At 40.1% G+C, this 20,449-nt stretch overlaps 1 protein-coding gene across 10 annotated transcripts in view; it reads right to left on the bottom strand.

The window, feature by feature from the left end:
* Sergef (secretion regulating guanine nucleotide exchange factor) overlaps window positions 1-12,183 on the bottom strand; it is a 239,744-nt gene extending 227,561 nt beyond the window's left edge. For 8 of the 10 annotated variants that reach the window (XM_047515902.1, XM_047515900.1, XM_047515899.1 and 5 more), the window contains exons 1-4: window positions 12,080-12,183; window positions 8,330-8,465; window positions 7,020-7,175; window positions 1,988-2,082 (exon numbers count right to left, since the gene is read on the bottom strand). In XM_047515902.1, coding sequence (XP_047371858.1) covers window positions 1,988-2,082; window positions 7,020-7,175; window positions 8,330-8,465; window positions 12,080-12,142 — 450 coding nt within the window. In that variant the 5' untranslated portion in view covers window positions 12,143-12,183. Of the gene's footprint in view, window positions 1-1,987; window positions 2,083-7,019; window positions 7,176-8,329; window positions 8,466-10,079; window positions 10,194-11,643; window positions 12,052-12,079 lie in introns of those variants that run through there. The other 2 variants (XM_047515905.1, XM_047515904.1) reach the window with 2 other exon arrangements.
* Between the last annotated feature and the right edge of the window lie 8,266 nt (window positions 12,184-20,449).

Genomic DNA, 20,449 nt, shown 5'->3' with positions numbered 1-20,449 from the left:
ACTCCACATAAAACATAACACCCAAATGCAGTCTGGCCAGCATAGAGGACAGAGCTCTGGCCTTCTTTCTTCTGGAGACTTATACTCTGTCAGTGGAGTCCCCAGTCACATTAGCCTTGGGTAAGATCAAATCTTTCTGTTAATAAAACTTGAATATACCTTCCCTTTAATTTTTCTGTCATCCAATATATTTTAACCATTGTTCCTCTGTCCTCTTTAATTATATGAATTATAATTAAGCTAAATTAATTATAACATATGTAGGTTCTTACAAGGCCATCTACTTACAATTGGGAACTATAACATTTCCCACAGCAGGGACTACAGAGCCTAGACTTGTATGCATACCATGGGAACTATTATCCCCAAATAACACACCTCAGATCAGCAACCCAATTCAACAAGATGACAGGAGCAGGCCCAAATGCTCTCCAATGAAAAGAGATTGTCCACTCTCAATGAGAGTTTAGGAAAATTAGACAGAAGTGAAGTAGGTGGTGAACTTATTTTAGATTTCAGCATCTTTCTTTAAAAATTCCATAGTTCTATGGCGATCACTTAAAATATAAACTTTACAAAAGTGTACATTTTAAGTTTGATGAAATGAAAAGAGTTCTGAACTAGGGTCAAGAGTTCTGTTTCAGCCAAGTGTGGCCAGTAATTCCAGAAGCTTGGGAGGCTAAGGCAGAAGAATTTCAAGTTTGAGGCCAGCCTCAGCAACTAAGGGAGGTCCTAAGTAATTTAGCGAAACCCTGTCTCAAAATAAAAAATAAAAGGGGCTGAGAATGTGGCTCAGTGGTTAAGTGCCTGTGGGTTCAATCTCTAGCCAAATTAAAAAAAAAAAAAGAGTTCTTTTTCATACTTGTACTATCTAATATGGAAGTCACCATCAACAGGTGGGGCAATGAACACTTGAAATGTGATTAGACTAAACTGAGTCATACTGTAAGTAAAAAACGAACACCAAAGTTCAAAGACTTAGTACAAAATAAAGAATATAAAATATCTCAAGAATAAATTTTATATCATGACATGTTGAAATGATAATTATTTGGATGCACTGGATTAGTTTCAAAGTTATTAAAGTTAATTTCACTTGCATGCTGCAACATGAATAAAACTTGAAAACATCACATGAACAGAAAGAAGCCAGATGCAAAAGGTCAACTATGGTACAATTACATTTATATGAAATAACCACAACAGGCAAATCCATACAGAAATAAAGTAGTTCAGTGGTCACCAGCGGCTGAAGGACAGAAGAATGGGAAGTGACTGCTATTAAGTAGTTTCTTTTGATAGTGATGAAAATGTTCTAAAATTATGTTATGGTAACAGTTGCTCATATCTAGACCATACCAAAATCCACTGAATTCTACATCTTTTTTTTTGTTTTCTTTATTTATTTTTATGTGTTGCTGAGGATCAAACCCAGTGCCTCATACGTGCTAGACAAGTGCACTACTACTGAGCCACAACCGCAACCCCTACATCTTTTTTAAACAGGTACATTTTATGTGTATGGTATCTCAATAAAGCTATTATTTAAAAATTAATTTTTGTTTACTTTTTTAATCAAGGCTACTAGAAATTTTTAAATTACATATGGGGTTAACATTATATTTCTGTTGGACACCACTAGCCTATAATGCTTAATGTCTCTAGGCAAGTCACTTTAATCTTGAACCTCTCTCTCACATAATTCCCATTATTACTAATCTTGAAATTATAAAATGTCACTAACATCCTTGTAGGATACATTACTTTATTATTTTAGTTTACAAAACTTTAGACTGTGTATAAGGACTAACAGAAGTGTTTTGTTTGATTTTTTGTTTATAACATCAATCTCCCCAAACCAATTTTTTCCCAGAAATAGTTATTTTCATCTCAAATTCTTCTACCCCATGGATTTTTTATGGGTAAGGATAACTGTAATAGCCTGGAAACACTTTAACAGGACACAGGCAATGTTAGATGTCCTCACCTCTATGGCCTGGGGAACCACACATCTTCGAGGCCCATGAGGGACTCCTAACTGGCCAAAGGAATTGGATCCACATGATAGAACTTGACCATTTTCTGCAAAATACAAGTAAATAAATTGCAAATAAATTGCCTTATAAAGTAAGACATTTGTGACCCAATGAGTGAATACTGAAGTGTAAGAAGTGCAAAGGGATGAAAAGATATAGAGATGCTATCTTCAGTGCATTCAGATCAAATTTCTTCTAGGAGTGAAAGTACTGGGCACTGGTAAAGTGTCTACATAGATTGTCTATTACACTTTATCATTAATGGCAGATTATCTGTGCAGAACACAGCCCAGCACCTAGTACTAGAATGGGAAGATACTTATTTTCCACTTTTCAAGTTTCCATGTGACAGTATTTCCATCATTATCATGGTTTAGATATGAGGTATCCACCAAAATCTCCTGTTAATACAGGAAAATTCAGAGGTTAACTGATTTAATTATTAAGAGAGCTATAACTTAATCAGTCCATCCTAGTTTGAATGACTGGGTGGTACCTATAGACAGATGGGCATGACTGGAGGAGATAGGTCACTGGGAGATTCCACGGAAGGATGTATCTTCCCTGCAGGCCCTTTCCTCTCCTTCTCCCTCTCCCTCCACACCACCCTTTTTCTCTCTCTGTTTCCTGATCCCACCATGAGCAGAGCAGTTTTCTTCTACTGGGTCTGCCACCTATGCACTGCCTTGCCTTAGGCCCAGAGCAATGAAATCAGTTGTCTATAAACTGAGACCTCTGAAACCATGAACCCAAAATAAACTTTTCCTCCTCTAAGTTATTCTTGTCAGGTATTTTGGTCACAGAATGGAAGTCCAATGGTCCATTTTCAGAATACAATATTCAGCCTAAAATGTAAAATTATTTGAGATATAAGAAAAACTGCTAGAGGGGAGAGCAGAGCGGAAAGTTAAAAGTAGTTTAACCAGAGTAGGACAAATTCACAGCCCCTTGACAAACAGAAGGTAAGGGGAAGGGTTCGGCCTGACCAACAAAGATAAACTATATATGTGCCAAAATACACTCAACCCGAAAAGGCCTTCCTGCCATAAGAGAACAAAGGGAGGTGGGGACAACTAAAGGTACATTTATTTAAATAAATCGATAGGAAACAGTAAAATGTAGGCAACATTCAGGAAGACTGTATACCACATAGTACTCAGTCAATGAGGAACAGGGGGACAGGCAATGCACAGTAGGGAATAAAATGCTGATTGTAATGGCTCTGAGTCTGCCTGCTCACAGACCTGATTTACAAGACTGTCATTAAATCTTTGCTTTCTCTATACCTTCTGCTCTCAGTCCATTCTTTGGGTTTGGACAGGTGAGTGTTTTTTACAACAGCAGTGCAAAAGCTGACTAAACAGAAATCAGTACTAAGAAGTGGGGTCATTGCTGTGAGTAACCTGACCATGTGGTTCAAAAGCCTTTGGAGATGGTTTGCAGGAGGAATTTTGAAGATTAGAGATGCAAGCTGGGGCTGGGGTTGTGGTTCAGTGGTACAGTGCTTGCCTAGCATATGTGAGGCACTGGGTGCAATTTTCAGCACTGCATATATAATAAATAAAGGTCTATCAACAACTAAAAAAATATTTTTAAAAAAAAAATGAAAGCTGGAAAATCTTTAGAATATTATAAGCAGAGTTTAATCAGTGATTCTAGTAGGATCTCAGAAGACCAGAATCCCAAAAGGAACATGGACTGTGTTCACTAGGTTTCAGAGAGAAATCAGGACTCTCAGAAATTGGAATAGAGGCCACTCATATTATATTCTGATTAAAAATTTGGTTACATTTTACCCATGTCCTGAGACTGTGTGAGGCCAAATTTAAAAGTGATGGACTAATTATCTGGCAGAAGAAATTTCAAGGCAACACAGTATTTGGTCAGTGACACAGATATTGCTGGCAGCTTTTAGCCAGGTTTACTGTGAGGAATGGGAGAAAACAGAGCCAAAGGATTTTAAAAATTTTCAGTTTGGCCAGAAAAGTGCATGTAAAGCTATGGTCAAGGAAGGTGTGCTTGTTGAAGAGATTAATGCCCTTAAAGAATGCTAAGTCCTTTTGCAAAGAGACCATAGGAAAGAAGTTTTGAGGATATCTCAAGAATTTGCAAGACCAGGCGCATTACAGGTTCAAGAGTCTAGATGGGAAAATTACTTTACAAAGAGATCATGGGAGCACCCTGCTTACACAGGGGAGCCTCGGAAATTGTTTCACTATGCTGAGCCACAAATGCACTCAAAGGTCACAGAGGCCATGATACCAGGGGGGCCAAGTACTGCTTGAGCCAGTGACAGACCTTGGCATCATCCACATGGTGTTGCTTCTGCAAGAATACAGGATGCTTCAGTTAAGGGGTCATGTAGGCTTCCCCCAAGTTTTCAAAGGAAGGCCCGAGAAGCCAGGTAAAATACAGCAGGGTCATGGCCCCTGTGTGTACCCCCTGAGAGGGTGATATGTGAAGGTGAAGTCAAAGCTGGAGAGCAGACCCCAGGAATTAAGAGAAGTCAGTAAGATGGACTGTCAAAAACATGCCACTGGTTGCAGAGAAAGTCAGGCTAAAAGAGAGCCCATGTGCACTAAACTGGCAAGGAAGGAACTTCCCAAGCCCTTTGAAGAGCACATCATACAAATGTGGATCCTAGATGCTGTACGTAGTTATAGGCAGGGTTATGGAACCAGTTTGCCCAGCTGGGTTTCAATCTTGTTCTGACCTCAACACTTCCTTCTAGGCTTCTACTTCTCCCTTTTGAAATGGGACTGTTAACTCTGTGCCACTATATATTGGACAAACTTGCTTTTGATTTTTACAGAGGCTCACAGTCTTGAGTCTCAGATGAGACTTTGGACTTGGGCTTTTGGGTAATGATAAAAGTGTTAAGACTATGGGAGATGAATTAAATGCATTTTACATTGCCAGATGGACCTGAACTTTTGGAGGCCATGGGGCAGAATGTTATGGTTTGAATATGAGGTGACCCCCAAAATCTCCTGTTAATGAAGGAATATTCAGAGGTGAAACAAGTCAATTATGAAGTGAGACCTAATCAGTCCATTCGAGTTTGAATAACTGGGTGGTAAATGTAGGCAGGTGGGCAAAGCTAGAGAAGGTAGATCACTGGGGGCATTTGCTGGGAGGATGTATCTTCCCTGTAGCCCCTCCCTCCTTCCCTTCCCCCACTCCCCACTTCCTGATCCCACCATGAATTGAGCACTTTTCCTCCACTGGGACCTTTCCCCATGATGTGCTGCCTCACCTTAGGCCCAAGGCAATGGAGTTGGCCATCAATCAACTGAAACCTCTAAAACTGCAAGCCCCAAATAAACTTTTCCTTCTTTAAGTTGCTCTTTCTGGTATTTTGGTCACAACAATGCAAAATCTGGGGATATAGCTCAGTTGATAGAGTGCTTGCCTCGCATGCACAAGGCCCTGGGTTCAATTCCCTGCACCACCAAAAAAAACCAAAACCAAAAACAAACCATGTAAAATCTGACTAAAACAATTATTATAACATTCCAGACCTTTCTCCTGGCCACTGCCCAAAATCACTGCCTTCTAGAGACAAGAGATCACCTAACCAAAAGTGATTTTGGGAAAAGGACAGGACATGTATGGTTTGGCACCTTCCTCTCAGGCATTCTAAGCTGACATACAGTAAGGGTTTACCCTATAGGAAAGGCATAGGATTGGGGGTGGGAGAGTAAGTAAGAACCACTTGGACTCATAATTAACCCTATCTCCCACCTTAGGCCTTATCAGTAAAAAGCTGATATTTGGATCTCCAACTCTGACTGCCCTGTCTCACAATTGGTTCCAAATGTGAGCAGGAAACAGCATTATCTATCAACTCCTACAACCCTGGCACAAGCACATAATAAGAACTTCATAAACAACAGCAAACAATAGCTACTATTTAGAATTCTACATATATAAGGATGCATATGTGATGTGTGTGTTGCTGATCAAACCTAGGGCCTCTCCCATGGTAGGCAAGCACTCTACCGCGATGTTACATCCTCAGCTTTCTATCTGGATTCTAATAAATACTGTCAAATTCAACACATATTATGGAACCCCTCTACAAAAGCAAAATGGTGACACCTGAGCAGCAGGGTCATAAAAGATGGGATAAGTTCATCAGACAGACTAGCACAGTTGTTCCAAACAGAAAGAAAAGCATGCATTTGTTTAGTAGTACTAAAAAGAAAAGTATAGGAATTGTGGAGAATGAGAGACAACAGAGATAAGTAGGGAACAGTTATAGAAGATCATATGCTAAAAAAGCTTGGGATATACATAATGCAAGTGATCATCCACAAGGGCAGTAGAATAACATGGTCAGAAGATGCCTGTGCCAGAGGACTAAAACAAAGGTCAGAAATTATAGGTGGTTCTTTAAATCCAGAATGTCCAGCTACAAAGGGCAAAGCTGAACAAAGAAGTCAAAACTGTTTTAAAGGAGAAGATACCTGACAAAGTTACCACCACCAGTTGCTCCCATGAGCATTATTTTATTAACCCTTTGACCATACCCCCTCTACATTCTATTGTCCTCTGGCTTCAGAGACCAAAAGTTCTGTCCAACCATATCTGTGTGTGTGTGTGTGTGTGTGTGTGTGTGTGTGTGTGTGTGTGTGTGTAGAAGCTGCCATCACTGCTGAAACACTCTCCACTTCCTCATAACCCTTAACTGGCACTTCTGACCAGTTAGCCCAGGCACACACCTACCAAGAATGTTTGTGACAGGAAGTGGCCACCAAAGGTGATCTAGTCCCTTCCCAGTCTTTTGAAAAAGTTTTTCAACCCAATTTCAAATTCTTTTACCATTCAAACTCTCTTTGTAAAGGTACTCTGCAACTTTCCTTGGCAACCAGAGAGAATATTTGAATAAAGAGGTTTTCATTTTATCAGCAGTCACTACTGCCACACTATTCTCACCCAAAGTATTTATAGTCATAAAGATTTACCTAGGAGTGAACTTACCTGTGAGTATAATGGTAAAATCCCAGCCACAGGCCACCTGTTGGACAGGACAGCCAAGAAGGGATTTGCAGAGGGTAAAATACAGAACATCCTCTGTGTGACCAAGTCCCAGTTGCCCATCTTTGTTCAGGCCACAAACAAAAAGACCTCCTCCATCTGCAAAATAAAGGTTTGGGTGCACAGGAGAAATCACAACTACCAAAGTAAGCAAAGGGGATTCACTACCTGAAGTCACAGATAAATAACTTTCTCACCCAAAAAACATTAATAACCCATGCATGTTCTAGAGCCAAACAACACAGGGCCAAGGACCTCAAATCTAATATCCAAATGGAAACTCCACGTCTTGGAGCAGAGGTCAATCAATCTCAAAATGGAGCAGCAACTATAACAAGAAGGCCAATGTTCATTCAATAGTAAAAATGTGCCAGGGACGGTCTAGGAGCTTTATGTATGAGGTCAATTCATCCTTTAGACACAGGATCTAGGGTCTACAATACTTTTAGAAGCCCATGAGAATAATTTAATTTCAAATTGTTTTAAAATGAAGAAAAATTATATAATAGTAATGCATATGTAATACAAAATCCAGTCGGGGTTATGTTCATCTTTACACAAATACTATTATAAAATATATTTTTTATAAAATGTAATTTTTAATATTTATTTGTAGAAGAAAGGGTCCATGAAGACAAAAGTGTGAAATTTATAATGCAGCCCTGTTAATTCACTGATTCTCCTAATTCACCACTGTTAACCCACCCCCATATAACAGATGAGGAAAATAAAGCTCAGAAAGAGTATCTGCCCAAGGCCACACAGTTAATCAATCATAGAACTTGGATTTGAAGCTAGGTAGTTTGATTCCAAGCTCATATTCTGAACCAGCTACAAATGCCCTGCCATACTATAACACTTATAGTACTTGTTAAGTACTATCTTAGATCTAACAAGATTCTTGCGCTCAAGAAATATTCAATCTAACTGCAATGATTTCTCATGTGAAAGTTAAAAAGTAATATATGGTATAAAACATAATACATGTTCAACTCTGTCACTAATCAGCCTGTGATTTCAAGCAATTAGTTTTCCTCCCTGAACCTCATTTGTATAACATGGTGGGTCTGAGGTGGCCCAGAAGATCTCTAAAGTTCTTCTAGCTCTAACCATCTAGGATTCTCCAATGGTAATTTGGCTCTTTCAGAAAAATGTTTTCCTCTGCAATATACAAAAGGATGAGAGATGACAACATAACAGCCTAGGTGAAAATGTGTAAATAAGAGTAGCTATCTACTTTTGAAGGAAATCACCTGTGACAATTGCAGAGTGGCCCCCGCCTCCCGTGATCATCCTGACACACTCAGGTTTACAGAAGTCATTCAGCTGCTGGGGCAAAAGCACATCTTCCTTATGGCCAAGGCCAAGTTGCCCATAGCTATTTGCACCCTAAGGATAAAAATAAGCCAAGGATGAAAAAAATATAAGAACCATATTGTCAATGTCTATTTACCTATCCCATTTTTCCTTGCCTTGATATCTATCCTCTTAGAGCCTACAACAGTTACAGTTCACTAATTCTTAAAATGTAGGTTCTTATATGCAACCCTCATTAACACATCAGCCCTCACCTCAGGACACCATAATTTCCATTTTAAGAGAGATTCTTTGCATCTACAACTTATCCAGTGATAATCTTCACCTTTCCCTTCCAAAGCTCCCACACCCACCTTTTGCTTTTGGGAGACAGCCTAGGGCTTCCTTTTGATAAAAACTAATTACCTAAGGAAGCCAAAGAAAGTAAAATAAGGGGGAGATGAGAACAAACTGGGCAGGAGATACTCTGGAACTTGTTCTTGATTTTTTTTCCTCATACCTTCACTGGAAAACTGGCAACAACTTTCTGTAATCAAAGTTAGCTAAGGATTTTGTTCTTTCAAGCAAGGATTTGTTCCTTCATTTGTACAATGAAAAAGATTGACAGTGATCTCCAAGGGTCTTTCGAAGTACAATAATTTGTGACTCCAAGATTAACATGGTAAGATTCCTATGAGGGAACAGAGCTTTCCTTGGTAGGCCATATATCTACGTTGTTATAATACAATGTAATTCCATAATCCCTCATCTGAATCCCTCACAGTTAGATATACTTCAGTAAAAACTTTTACAGGTTTTAGAAAAGTAATATGGTGTGTGTGTGTGTGTGTATGTATATATATATATATATATATATATATATATATATATACATACACTACATATTTTCCGCTACAAAGTTCTAGGGCAACATTCCATAAGCAAAACAGTAATACTTTTGCAGAATATAAATAGCTTTATGTGCAATAAGTTTTGGGTTTTCAGAATTAAAGATAAGGGATATGGACCTATAGGGAGAATATTATTAAATTTCAGAAACTTGTAATTTCTTCAAGTTACCTATTCCACATTGCTCCTTCCTTCTAAATGTTTGTTTTTGAAGTCTCCTAAATGAGGAAAAGTGATTTACAATAATGCATGCAAAACATAAAACAAAATCTTCACAGCGATCCTGGGCTGCAAGGACTCCAAGATGGGAGAAGAGCACAGGTCCCAGAGGCCCTCAGGAGCAATATGAACTCCAACTAATGAATATTCTGCATACTGGGCATTCACTTTTAACTCTCACAACAGCTAAGGATAAGGATATTATCACTCTCATTTTACAGACAAAGAAACTAAGGCTCAGGAAGTTTAAGTAACTTTCCATATTATACTGGTGGGTAGGCAACAAGTCAGATTTCACACTCCTTTCGATAGACTGTGTCTATTAGGTAAAAAAAAAAAAAAAAAAAAAAAAAAAAAAAAAAAAGAGGCCAACTATGTAACCCTATCTAAAACAGTACTTTATCTCCTCTTTTTTGCTTTTTTAAATATGACTTTTCAACATATGTTTACTTATTTACTGTCTACCTTCGCCACTATTTGTTTTGCACACTATTTCCCCTGCATCTGAAACTGTGCTGGCCTAGAAAAGATGTACATTATTTATACAGTTAGTGAATATAACGTTCTATAGGGCCCCACCTAGGAAGGTCAGATCGAAGACTGTAGTACAGTATGAAGTGTAATGCACAGGCACAGGATTCCCCAGTCAGTCCCAAATCTCAGTGGCTATCCCATTACCAGACTTGTAGACTGCTGAACATGAGAGAAAAGTGAGACATGAGCCTTCTGGAGTTCCAAATTATGGCACCAGTTTTTGTAAAATGTAGCAAGAGGCCCTAAATCCAAGCTAAAGCAAAATGAAGGAAAATTCAATTCCATCTTTATTTGCATCCCTTCCTTGCATTCCAAACACAACCCACTCCTCTCCTCCCTCCCTCCCTCCCCTTCTCTCTCTCTCTCTCCCACCCCTCAAGAAGTAAATCCCCTGTAATGGACTGAACTGTGTTCCCTAAAAGTCTTATGTTGAAGCCCTAATCTTTAATACCTCATAATATGACTGTATTTGGAGGCAAGACACTTCAAGAGGTTAATAAGGCTAAATGATGAGGTCATAAGGGTGGGACCCTAACCCAGTATGACTGGTATTATGAGAGACACCTGCAATGCTCACAAAGAAAAAGTCACACTAGACCTTAGGAGAAACCAAAACTGCTGACACCTTGATCTTTAACTTGGAACCTCCAGTACTGTGAGAAAATATATTTCTATTAAACCCCCAGTAAGTGATATTTTGTTATTGCAGCCCAGGCAGATTGATACATGCACACACAGATTTCAAAACAGGAAGAACACACCATCAGGCCTCCAAGCACAGGAGCTGGGAGAATTTCAACAGTAATTTTGTTTCAATACATTCAAGAATATATATGAAAGACTTTTTCTATTAAATGTTTCCTCTGTTCACAGACACCAGTCTCCTGATTGGAAAAAGCCAGGAACTGCAGATTATCTCCATCTCCATCCCCAGCTCAAGTGCCACCTTAAAGAGGTCAGTCATACAGGCCACATCATCCACTCTCTTCTGCCAAACTGCAGCCTTACATTCAACAAGTACAAAGCATATACTGATAATTATTTTTTTAATCAGTCAATAAATGCTGATTTCAGTACCAATACAGGTGTTGTACGTGTGTATGTATCCTCTCCAATACAGGTGTTGTATGTGTGTATGTATTCTCCCCAATACAAGAGTTGGAATCTTTCACTCCTATTTCCCAAAAAAACAGTACATGTGGCTAAAACACAGGTACTCATTCATTTATTTTTTTTTTAATCAACAAATATTTGTTGGAGACCTGCAAGGTGCCAGGCACCAAGAGAGGCACTGTGAACAAGACAGACTCAGTGCCCACCCTTAACGACGCTTACATTGTAGCCAAGGAAACTAAGAAATTGTACCTGCCATTACAACTGTGATGCGTACTCCCAAGAATCACAAGACCCAGTATCTGCTTTGCTCCCAAGCATGCATGCCACACACATCCGTGCACAAAGCATCCTCAGTCCCAGACACACATAACACAGCTCTGTCTCGCTAAGGCTCGCGACAAGCCAACGCCAGCCCAGACTCCCACGCCTCCAATACTGGCAAGATCTGGTCGCAGCAGAGTATCCGCAAATAAGCACACATCGCGGGCCTCACATCCAATGGATGCTCCCGATGGCTACGGTGGCGATAAGGAAGGGCCTCCATCCTCCAGGCAACCGGAGATGGGCTGCACAGGTGGCCCCGAGGGCTCTGGGACCTGGCGATCCTCTCACCACCCGGCCTTCCACGCTTGCTTCCCAGGAGCTCTCCAGGCCGGAGGCTCTCGAGGATCAGACCCCCTGACCTGGAGGCAGGTTCCTCCCGCAGCGCCTCAGCCCCTCCAGTCTCCACACACAACTAGCAGGCCCCTAAGTCGCCCGGTGAAGACCCTTCACTCCCGCGCTTTCCTCAGTCCCAGCCCAGAATCCTCCAACCCAGACCCCAGCCAGGCCTTAGCCCTCTTTCCCCATTGCCGCCCACGCTGACAGCCCCTACTAGCGGGCCTGGGAGCCTCGAGGGCCGCCCCGTGCCCGGGGGCGGAGTCACGTACCCAAGCGAAGAGCGCGGGCGCAGCGGGGGCGGCCTCCGAGTCGGCGCGTGGCTCGCGCTCCATGCGGGCACGCTCCGCCGGCGCTTCCGGGAGGGGCTGGCACGGGGCGGGGTCGGCGCTGCGCAGACCCCGACGCGGGGGCGGGGCTGGCGACGCTGAGGGACTGGGCGGGGCCTGGAGGCGGGGCCTGCGATTGTTCCTCGCATCTCAGGGACCAGTCGCCGCCTGGCCAGACCGTGCCAGGCCTCGCCACTCTGGAAGTGTACCAAGGCCATTCCGGGCCCCTGGCTTCTGGGGTGCCTGCCACTTGTCTCTCCCGCCCTCGCATTCTCTATTTATAGTAATAATTTCATACAGGTGCACTACGCTCAACAGCTGGCAAAGCTCCTCCACCTTTTATCTCCAAGGAGTCCCGCATAGCCCAGGGGGGTGTCTGGGCAGGGATTGTGTCATCGCTTGATGGGGGAGGGAAGGGTCCTGTTCAGTGCCTTAGGCGGAACTGTGGTGGCCTGCTTTTATGTGCGTTTGCAAAGCGGGAGGGAGATTTAGTAGACTAGTATGGTGTCCTTCGTTGTCCTCGGTGCCTAGCACGGAGCGGGGATTCTCACCTCGCAGCTGAACTGAGGCTGATTGGCGTCTATTCCTGCGGGCAACCTTCCACTCTCCTTGCTTGGGCATGGCCTGCCCTAATTCTGATTGGTAATACCAGATAACTTTCTTCCGACAAAGATTTTCATATAAAATGACTTTTATGAAACACCATCATATTGCTTGTGGAAGTTAAATAAGTACAATTTTCCTGAAGGAAAACGTAGCAATGCATATTAGGAATATGGAATTAGGATCTGGGAATAAATGGGATCCCATTCAGTAACTTTTGCCCCTCTGCTGACACAGGCCTCCTGCCCTTACCACCCTGTGACTGGGAGCCCCTGGAAAGTGTTTCAGAGGTGAGCTTCTCCACAGGCCTTTCTTGATCTTGCACTCCCCATTCCTTGGTGTTTCTGCCTGAGACCACACGAAGGCAACCCCTGACCTTTACAATTCCAGCCTGTGGCATCTTGAGAACGTAAAGATGGTGATAAGACCTTAGAGAGGCAAGGTCGACATCATTCTCTTTAGACCTTGATGTGTAGAAACTATATGCCATGTTTGCTGAGTGGTGGTAGTGGTCCCATCAGGTATGTTTAATGGAATGTAAAAGTTGAACCCTTCCTCTCTCAGCTTTGGCTGAGTCCCCAAAGCAATAAGTGCCAAATACTCCCACGTGATAAAGGTGGAAGATGGTCAAAGCAGAACTGCAAAACAGGTGTTCAGAAACCAATGTGTGACTTCCAGTCTAAGAAAGGTTAGGGAGATGGAGAGAATTCTAATAAGGTATTTGGCCACAGCTATCAATGTGGTGTGAGTCCCGCCCATCTCATGTTCAAGGAAAGTTATTTTAGCAGGACCACTAAGAAAGTTTGGTGTGTATTCCTCCAGATTGGGCTGGCTGCTGTTCAGTTCATGCTGAGAAACCCAATGTGTTATGGTCAATAATAGCTCTGATAGATGAGCAAAAAGAAACTGATGCCTCGGGAGGTTTTTCACATACAGAGTTATTCAGGATACAAAACCAGGTGCTCAGCTGCAGTCCCACCTACTTGGGAAGATGAGGCCAGAAGATTACTTCAGCCCAGGAGTTCATCCAACCTGGGCAACAGAGTGAGACCCTCATCTCCAACACAAAACAAAAAAAGAACATCTGAGTATCTCCGATTAGAATGTTGCCTGAGCATGCGAAAATGGGATAGGAAACAGTCTCAGCCCCTGTCCAAGGAAATTTTCAGAGGTGTGAAATGACACCCATAGGAGAGCTGGCCACCAGCTTCCCAGTGGCTGATGGGGATGAATTCAGTAGCCCTCTCAGAGAGATACATTTACTCACACGGAGATCCTGTTTTTTCTTCCAAAGCACCGCAAGAGAGCGAATCAGTGCTAAATATTCACCAAGTACAGAAAATTTTGAGACTAGCTCACAACAGCATCAGGCCAAAAAGAACGTTTCTATTCCTTACCCCTCCTCCCCACTACCTTTCTCCAAACCTAGAGGAGTCTGAGGCATCCTTCTGAGTGGGGAAGGAGGAATAAGGAAATGAAGAAACTAATGAATTCTGTTTTCAATTCTAGAGGAAGGAAAAAAGCTTTAACCTAAAATTTGATGTTTTCAATTTTTACACGGGACTGGACTTTTAAAATATGAATGTATGTGTGTGTGTGTGTGTGTGTGTGTGTGTGTGTGTAAAAGGGTAGGGGGCTAAGGATTTTGTTTTTAATCTGCAAGCAACAAAGTGGAGGCAGTAACTTGAAATCCAAAGGTGCAAAGAAGAACTACCTACAAAACCAGTTTTTAGTAGAGTCTAGAAGAGTACATTTATTTTCTAATTTTACCCCACGAATGTACATGCATCGATACTTACCTAACCTACAGTTATGTTATATACATTACTACAGTTTATTAGAAGTGTTGAGATGTAGCAACTATTTCAACTTTGTACGTGCCCCTAGGGAGTTCTTCCCAGGTGCAGCTAGGTTGGGTTGCAGTTCTTGAATGGGAATAGATTTAAATTCCTTGACAGAATCACTTTGAGATGGCTCATCTCCCCTAAGAGGAAAGTATCAAGTCCTTGGAATCACACAGACTATATTTCTGTACTATACAGGTTAGAAATTTTTTTCCATTTTATAATTTTACTTGATCCTTCCAATAATATGAATATGAGTATTGTTGGGATAATTATTTTGTAGTGGAGAAAACCAATCCTCAAAGGTAAATGATGGACTACTTCACTCCCAGAAGAAAACTCAGAACTGCAGGTCCTGTGTTCCTGCAGGGACACACCTGCTCAGGTAAGCTTGTCTCCCAGAGGAGCAGAGAAGGTGTGCACCCTGGACTGTCACAGGAGAGGATAAGAAAGTCAGGGCAAGCCTACCTTCCAGTGCTACCACTTGGGTAAATTGCCAGAACCCCCTGGGGAGGACAGAGCAAGGAAGTCAGAAGTGTACCGGCCTTTTCAAGAAGGTACAAGTTCCTCTAGTGTGACTCCAGGTATGAATTGGGGGTGGGGAAGAAGGGGTAGTTCCCCCTTGCCATTACAATTAGAAGTACAGATGTCTCTTTCTTGCGGTAGAGTCACACTGGATAAACCCATGCTAAGTTGAAAATATCCTAAGACAAAAATGCATGTAAGGGTAGCACCTCTTAGGTCCTCTCTCCCCTTGCAGTAGTTCTGTTTCTTTCACACTTGAATAAATCCTACTCTTACACTAAAAAAAAAAAAAAGTGCATTTAATCCACCTAACCCACTGACACTTCACATGTGCTCAGAACACATACATAAGCTTACAGTTGGGCAGAATTGTCTATCACAAAGCCTACTGTATAAAAAAGTATTGGCTATTTCATGTGCTTTACTGAACATGGTACTGAAAGTAAAAATATAATAATAATAGCATGGTTGCATAGGTGTAACTTCACACCATCATGAGATTGAAAACACAAGTTGAACCCTTGTAAGTCAGGGATCATGTGTATGTTATTTCAGAGTTATTATTAGTCTTACACATGGAAGAATGGCTGGCTAGTTAGATATAATTTGTAAGGTATATGTTCTTTTATATTCTTGCTGGGCTTGATGATATATACCTGCAATCCCAGCTACTCAGGAGGCTGAGGTAGGAGAATCATAAGTTTGAGGCCAGCCTCAGCAACTTAGTGAGACCTATCTCAAAAGAAGAAAAGAAAAAAGAAGTACTGAGTGTATAGCTCAGTGGTAGATGGTAGAACACCTCCAGTTCATTCCCCAGTACTGGGAAAAAAAAAACTAGAAAACTTACTTCAGAAAAAGTTAAGTTACTGTCTTCTGTCCTTGGATGTTGCTCTAGATTTTTTTCTCCCTTTATAGATTATTTGCCTATACAATTAGATACCTGAAGAATCCTTTTCAAATATTTGATCTATAACTTAATCCCAATGTATATTACTGCTGTATGATATATATGCCATAGTTTTGGAACATGATGTATTCTTTCAGTGAACACATTTTTATTTTGATTGTCTTTTTGAACACTTTCTTCGTTCCCTGCTCTAAGAACACCAATTATCTGTATCTTGGAAAGTCTATGGGGAAGGGAAGGATAGTAGAATGAACCAGACATTATTACCCTCTGTACATATATAATTGTACAACAGGTGGGATTCTACATGATGTATAGTATCATGAATGATGTATAGAAGAATGAGAAATTATACTCCATTACATATGATATATCAAAGTACATTCTACTGTCACGTGTGACTAATTAAAACAAATAAAATGACAAAAAAAAGAAATTCTAAAAAAAAAAAAAAAAAAAGGTAAATGATGAAGTACCCAGTTCCCATTTCTGCTTTTGATACAGGAAGATTAGCTAACTGCTAATCAATTCTCTCACCAAAAACAACTAGAAAAGCTGGCAGAAAATATTTTTAAAATCTGTTTTAAGTCATTGGAGAGCTATCAAAGCAGCAGGAACTTCAAGGGCCATGATCTGGAAGCTGAAAGATTATATTTGGCACTACTTTTCTCCTCGAAGCACTTGCTAATTAGCGAGCAATGTCTTGGAGGCCAAGAATCTGGGCTGAAGGCAGCAACTGAGAAACTAAGCAGTAATTTTAGTAATTTTACAGAGCTGAGGGAAAGGAAGGGTGAGAGTAAGGAAGGGAACAAAAGTAGAAGTTCAGGTCCCCAAAGAAGTACAGCCCTGCTACACATTCATAGCTTTCATTTGGAATTCCTAAAGGACGACACCCTGAGAACAGAAGTGAACTGGCAATAAACCAACCTCACAGAGACCCAAGCTCAGCTTCCTCATTAGGTCCATCCCTAAAGTTTCTTTTTACAAAGTTCTCTCACAACATAATTTCTCCTGTAACCCAATGCAGTAGATTTAGTTTATCTTCAGTAGATTTAGCTTATCTTTCAGATGAGAAACATGAGATCAAAACTCTTCTAAGAACTCTGGAAGGTAGTTACTGGATTCCAGGTATGCTTGGCTTCTATTATATCTCATAGCCATACGTGCTTTTTAATTAATTTTTTTAGTTGTCGATGGACCTTTATTTTATTTATTTATATGTGGTGCTGAGAATCTAACCCAGTGCCTCACACATGCCAGGCAAGAGATCTACCACTGAGCTATAACCCCAACCCCTAACTGTAGGTTTTTTTAAGAAGTACAACACTATGATGGAGTTTTTAAACTAATAAAATTGTTAACATAAATTTAAATCAGTTTTTAATGTATATTTGACACAAAAAACCTTTTTGAGAACATGAACTGTGTTTATTATCCAGTTTAATAACAAACTTGAAATTTATAAATGTGTATTACATGGTAAGACAAAGACTAGACTCAAATAGACCACAGTTAGTTTTATCCACTTCTAGAAATTAATAATTGGACTTATATATTCATTTAGAGAATTCCAGGATTTTTTTCTTTTCCCATCTTCTTTTAGGTTGGAAGTCAACTTAAAAATTAACAATAATTCTGCACATTTTGGTGTGTCATTGCTACTTGTAAATAATCCTAAATGACAAAATATGAGGATTAAGAAATATAGGCATTATGATGACCAGCTTCTCAGCTTTATTCTAAAAGGTCAAGAGAATACTGTTTTTCAGAAGAATAATTCTCTGATAAAGAATTGTGAACCAAACTTGCAGTTCATTCAGTTCTCATAATTAAGTAACCATTAATATAATCCTAGATGCTTCAAAGACATTTTTAAAATCAGGACTCCTGGTTTACCAAATATCACAAATCCAGAGGTTAGAAGAACTGAAGTCCAGCATTAAATATTTCCATTGTTCTGAAGTTGTGAATTATAGTATTGTGCCTTTAATATTCATTTTAGTGTGTTTTGATCATAAAGTGATTTTTAATATCATCTTAAAATCAATAACTATGAGTCATCACTGTGAGCAAAGTTGTATGAAAATAACCAGATACAATATGCATAATTTGCTCTTTGCTATCTATTATGATTTACTTACAATAGATGTCCTGCAATCGAGTAGACTAACTATAAGCTAGCTAATCAATATTTCAAATGGTTTCAGATTAGCTAACATCTATTTACTATCAAAGGTATGCTTATAAGTTTTCAGCTATTAAAACATATAAGTAATGTAAAGATCTGAAATAGCATGAATTACTGTTGTAAATTCTATTTCCTTGTATAAAATGGGAAAATTAAATACAGTTTCTAAAGTTGTTTTGTTTACTTTGAGAGAGTCTTGTTAAGTTGCCCATGCTGACCTCAAACTTAAGATCCTCCCACCTCAGTATCCTACATTTTTAAAAATTTTTAATGATTTTTTTGAAGTTTTAAAAGGTGATCTTTTGAAATAAAATATGTTAAATGATAAACAATTTAACTATTAATGTAAAAAAAGGCAGAGTTTTAAAAGTAGCTGATTAAATCTGGAAAACCAACTGAAGTATGGCCCTTAATATACTATTACTGGAAATAAGATTACTGGGAGAGAGAGCTAATGGAGTACGATATGCTGGTGCTTCTACATTCCTCTCTGGACATGTCAAATTTGAAATATTTGGCAGGGCTGCCACATTGTACGCCCATTTCATTCTATGTGAATAGTGCCATGTGAAGTTGTACAACATTGGCCTAACTTATGGGACATCTAAATGGAAATATCCAGCAGGCAGTTGAAATTAAGAGGCAAAATTTTAAGAAAGATCTCAGGGTTTAAAATTGCAAATATAGGAGTCATCTGAAATAAGAATTGAAGTCATGGACGTGGATGACAATTCCCACGAAGAGATGGCAGAGAGAAAAGAACATCTTAATTTAGGTGATAAGGAGGAGGAAAGGAACAAATTAAAGAGACAAAGCATCTATCTGGGAATCCAGGTTCACCCATTTATAATAGGACTGTTGCTATAGTTTAGATCTGGAATGTTCTCCAAAGGCGCATTGTTAAAGGCTTAGTCCTCAGTGGTAGGTCTTCCAGTCATTGATTAGGGAGTGTCCTTGAATTGACTGTGGGACCCTGGTGTGTGTATGTATGTATGTCTCTTTCTTTCCATCTCTTTCTTTCTCTCCCTCCCCTATCCCCGCTCACTTCCCTCCACTATGAGGTGAATGGTTTTTTCTCTGTCACATGTTCCCACCATGATGTGCTGCCTAAAAGCAATAGGGTCAACCAGCCTTGGGCTGAAATCTCCAAAACTGTAAGCCAAAGTAAGCCTTTCCTCTTTATAAGTTTATTATCTCAGTTATTTTGTTACAGCAATGAGAAGCTAACACAACTACTTATCCCTATGCTACACAGCCAACACCACATAAAAAACAGTCCCTGCAAACCTTGCATATTTACGGGTTCAGACCTAAACTGCTCTTCACGTTTTGGACATTCCCCTTTTCCCCACCCTCTACCCTCATTGTTTGCCTTTCTATTTATAGTCTTACCTTATACCTTGAAAATATAATTCTTGAAAACTTTGTATTTCTCTCGTCTGTATCAGTTTAAACTCTCCCTTTGACAACACAGCCCTGCTAACCTGAGAAAAATACCAGCATGATACCTGGGACTGCATGTCTGAGTACAGGGCCTTGCAAGTCACACTCCCACCAAGTTCCCCTAGGCCTCATGAGTAGGACAGATAATCTAGAACAAAACTACAATGATGTAGTGTCATAGAAAGGAAAAAGTTTCAAGGAGGATGGTCCCATGGGTCCCATGGGAAGGGCCTTTCTAGTACCTACAAAATAAAATGTGAAATTATTAGATTAGTCTTAAGAATTACACCCCAATCAGTCTTTTCAGACTTAACTACTTCTATATCCCTATAAGACACTATACTCAAAACTGGACTACTTGCTCTTTACTAGGCACATTCCATGTGTAAAGATCTCTATGCTTTTGCTCATGCTAGTAACAGGAACAGCAATGTAGGTGAGTGAACAAGGTTGAGCTTGGCACAAATTAAGTGACACATAACAGATACAGGCAGCAATGTGGATCAGCTCCATCATACTCATCATAGCATTCTAAGTGATCATAAATGTCATTTTACTCAAGAAGGACTGGGGAAAAGAGTCAGGCTGAGACTCGATTTATCCATTGGGTCAAACAATTCCTCTATTAAAAATGGATGAATGGCATAGTATGTAAGTTATATTTCACTAAAGCAGTTACCAAAAGACAAGGCAAAACAAAACAAACAAAAAATAGGTGGTAGATAGAATATCCCAGGTACATATTTTTTGATAAGGAGTGGGGTTAGAAATATTTTTTAGCCAGAAACTACTGTGCCTCCACA

The sequence above is a fragment of the Sciurus carolinensis genome, chromosome 11, assembly GCF_902686445.1.
Source record: "Sciurus carolinensis chromosome 11, mSciCar1.2, whole genome shotgun sequence".
In the NCBI taxonomy this organism is placed as follows: Eukaryota; Metazoa; Chordata; class Mammalia; order Rodentia; family Sciuridae; genus Sciurus; species Sciurus carolinensis.
Note: the sequence above shows the minus strand (reverse complement) of the source record. Positions and strands in the feature narration are given on the sequence as shown.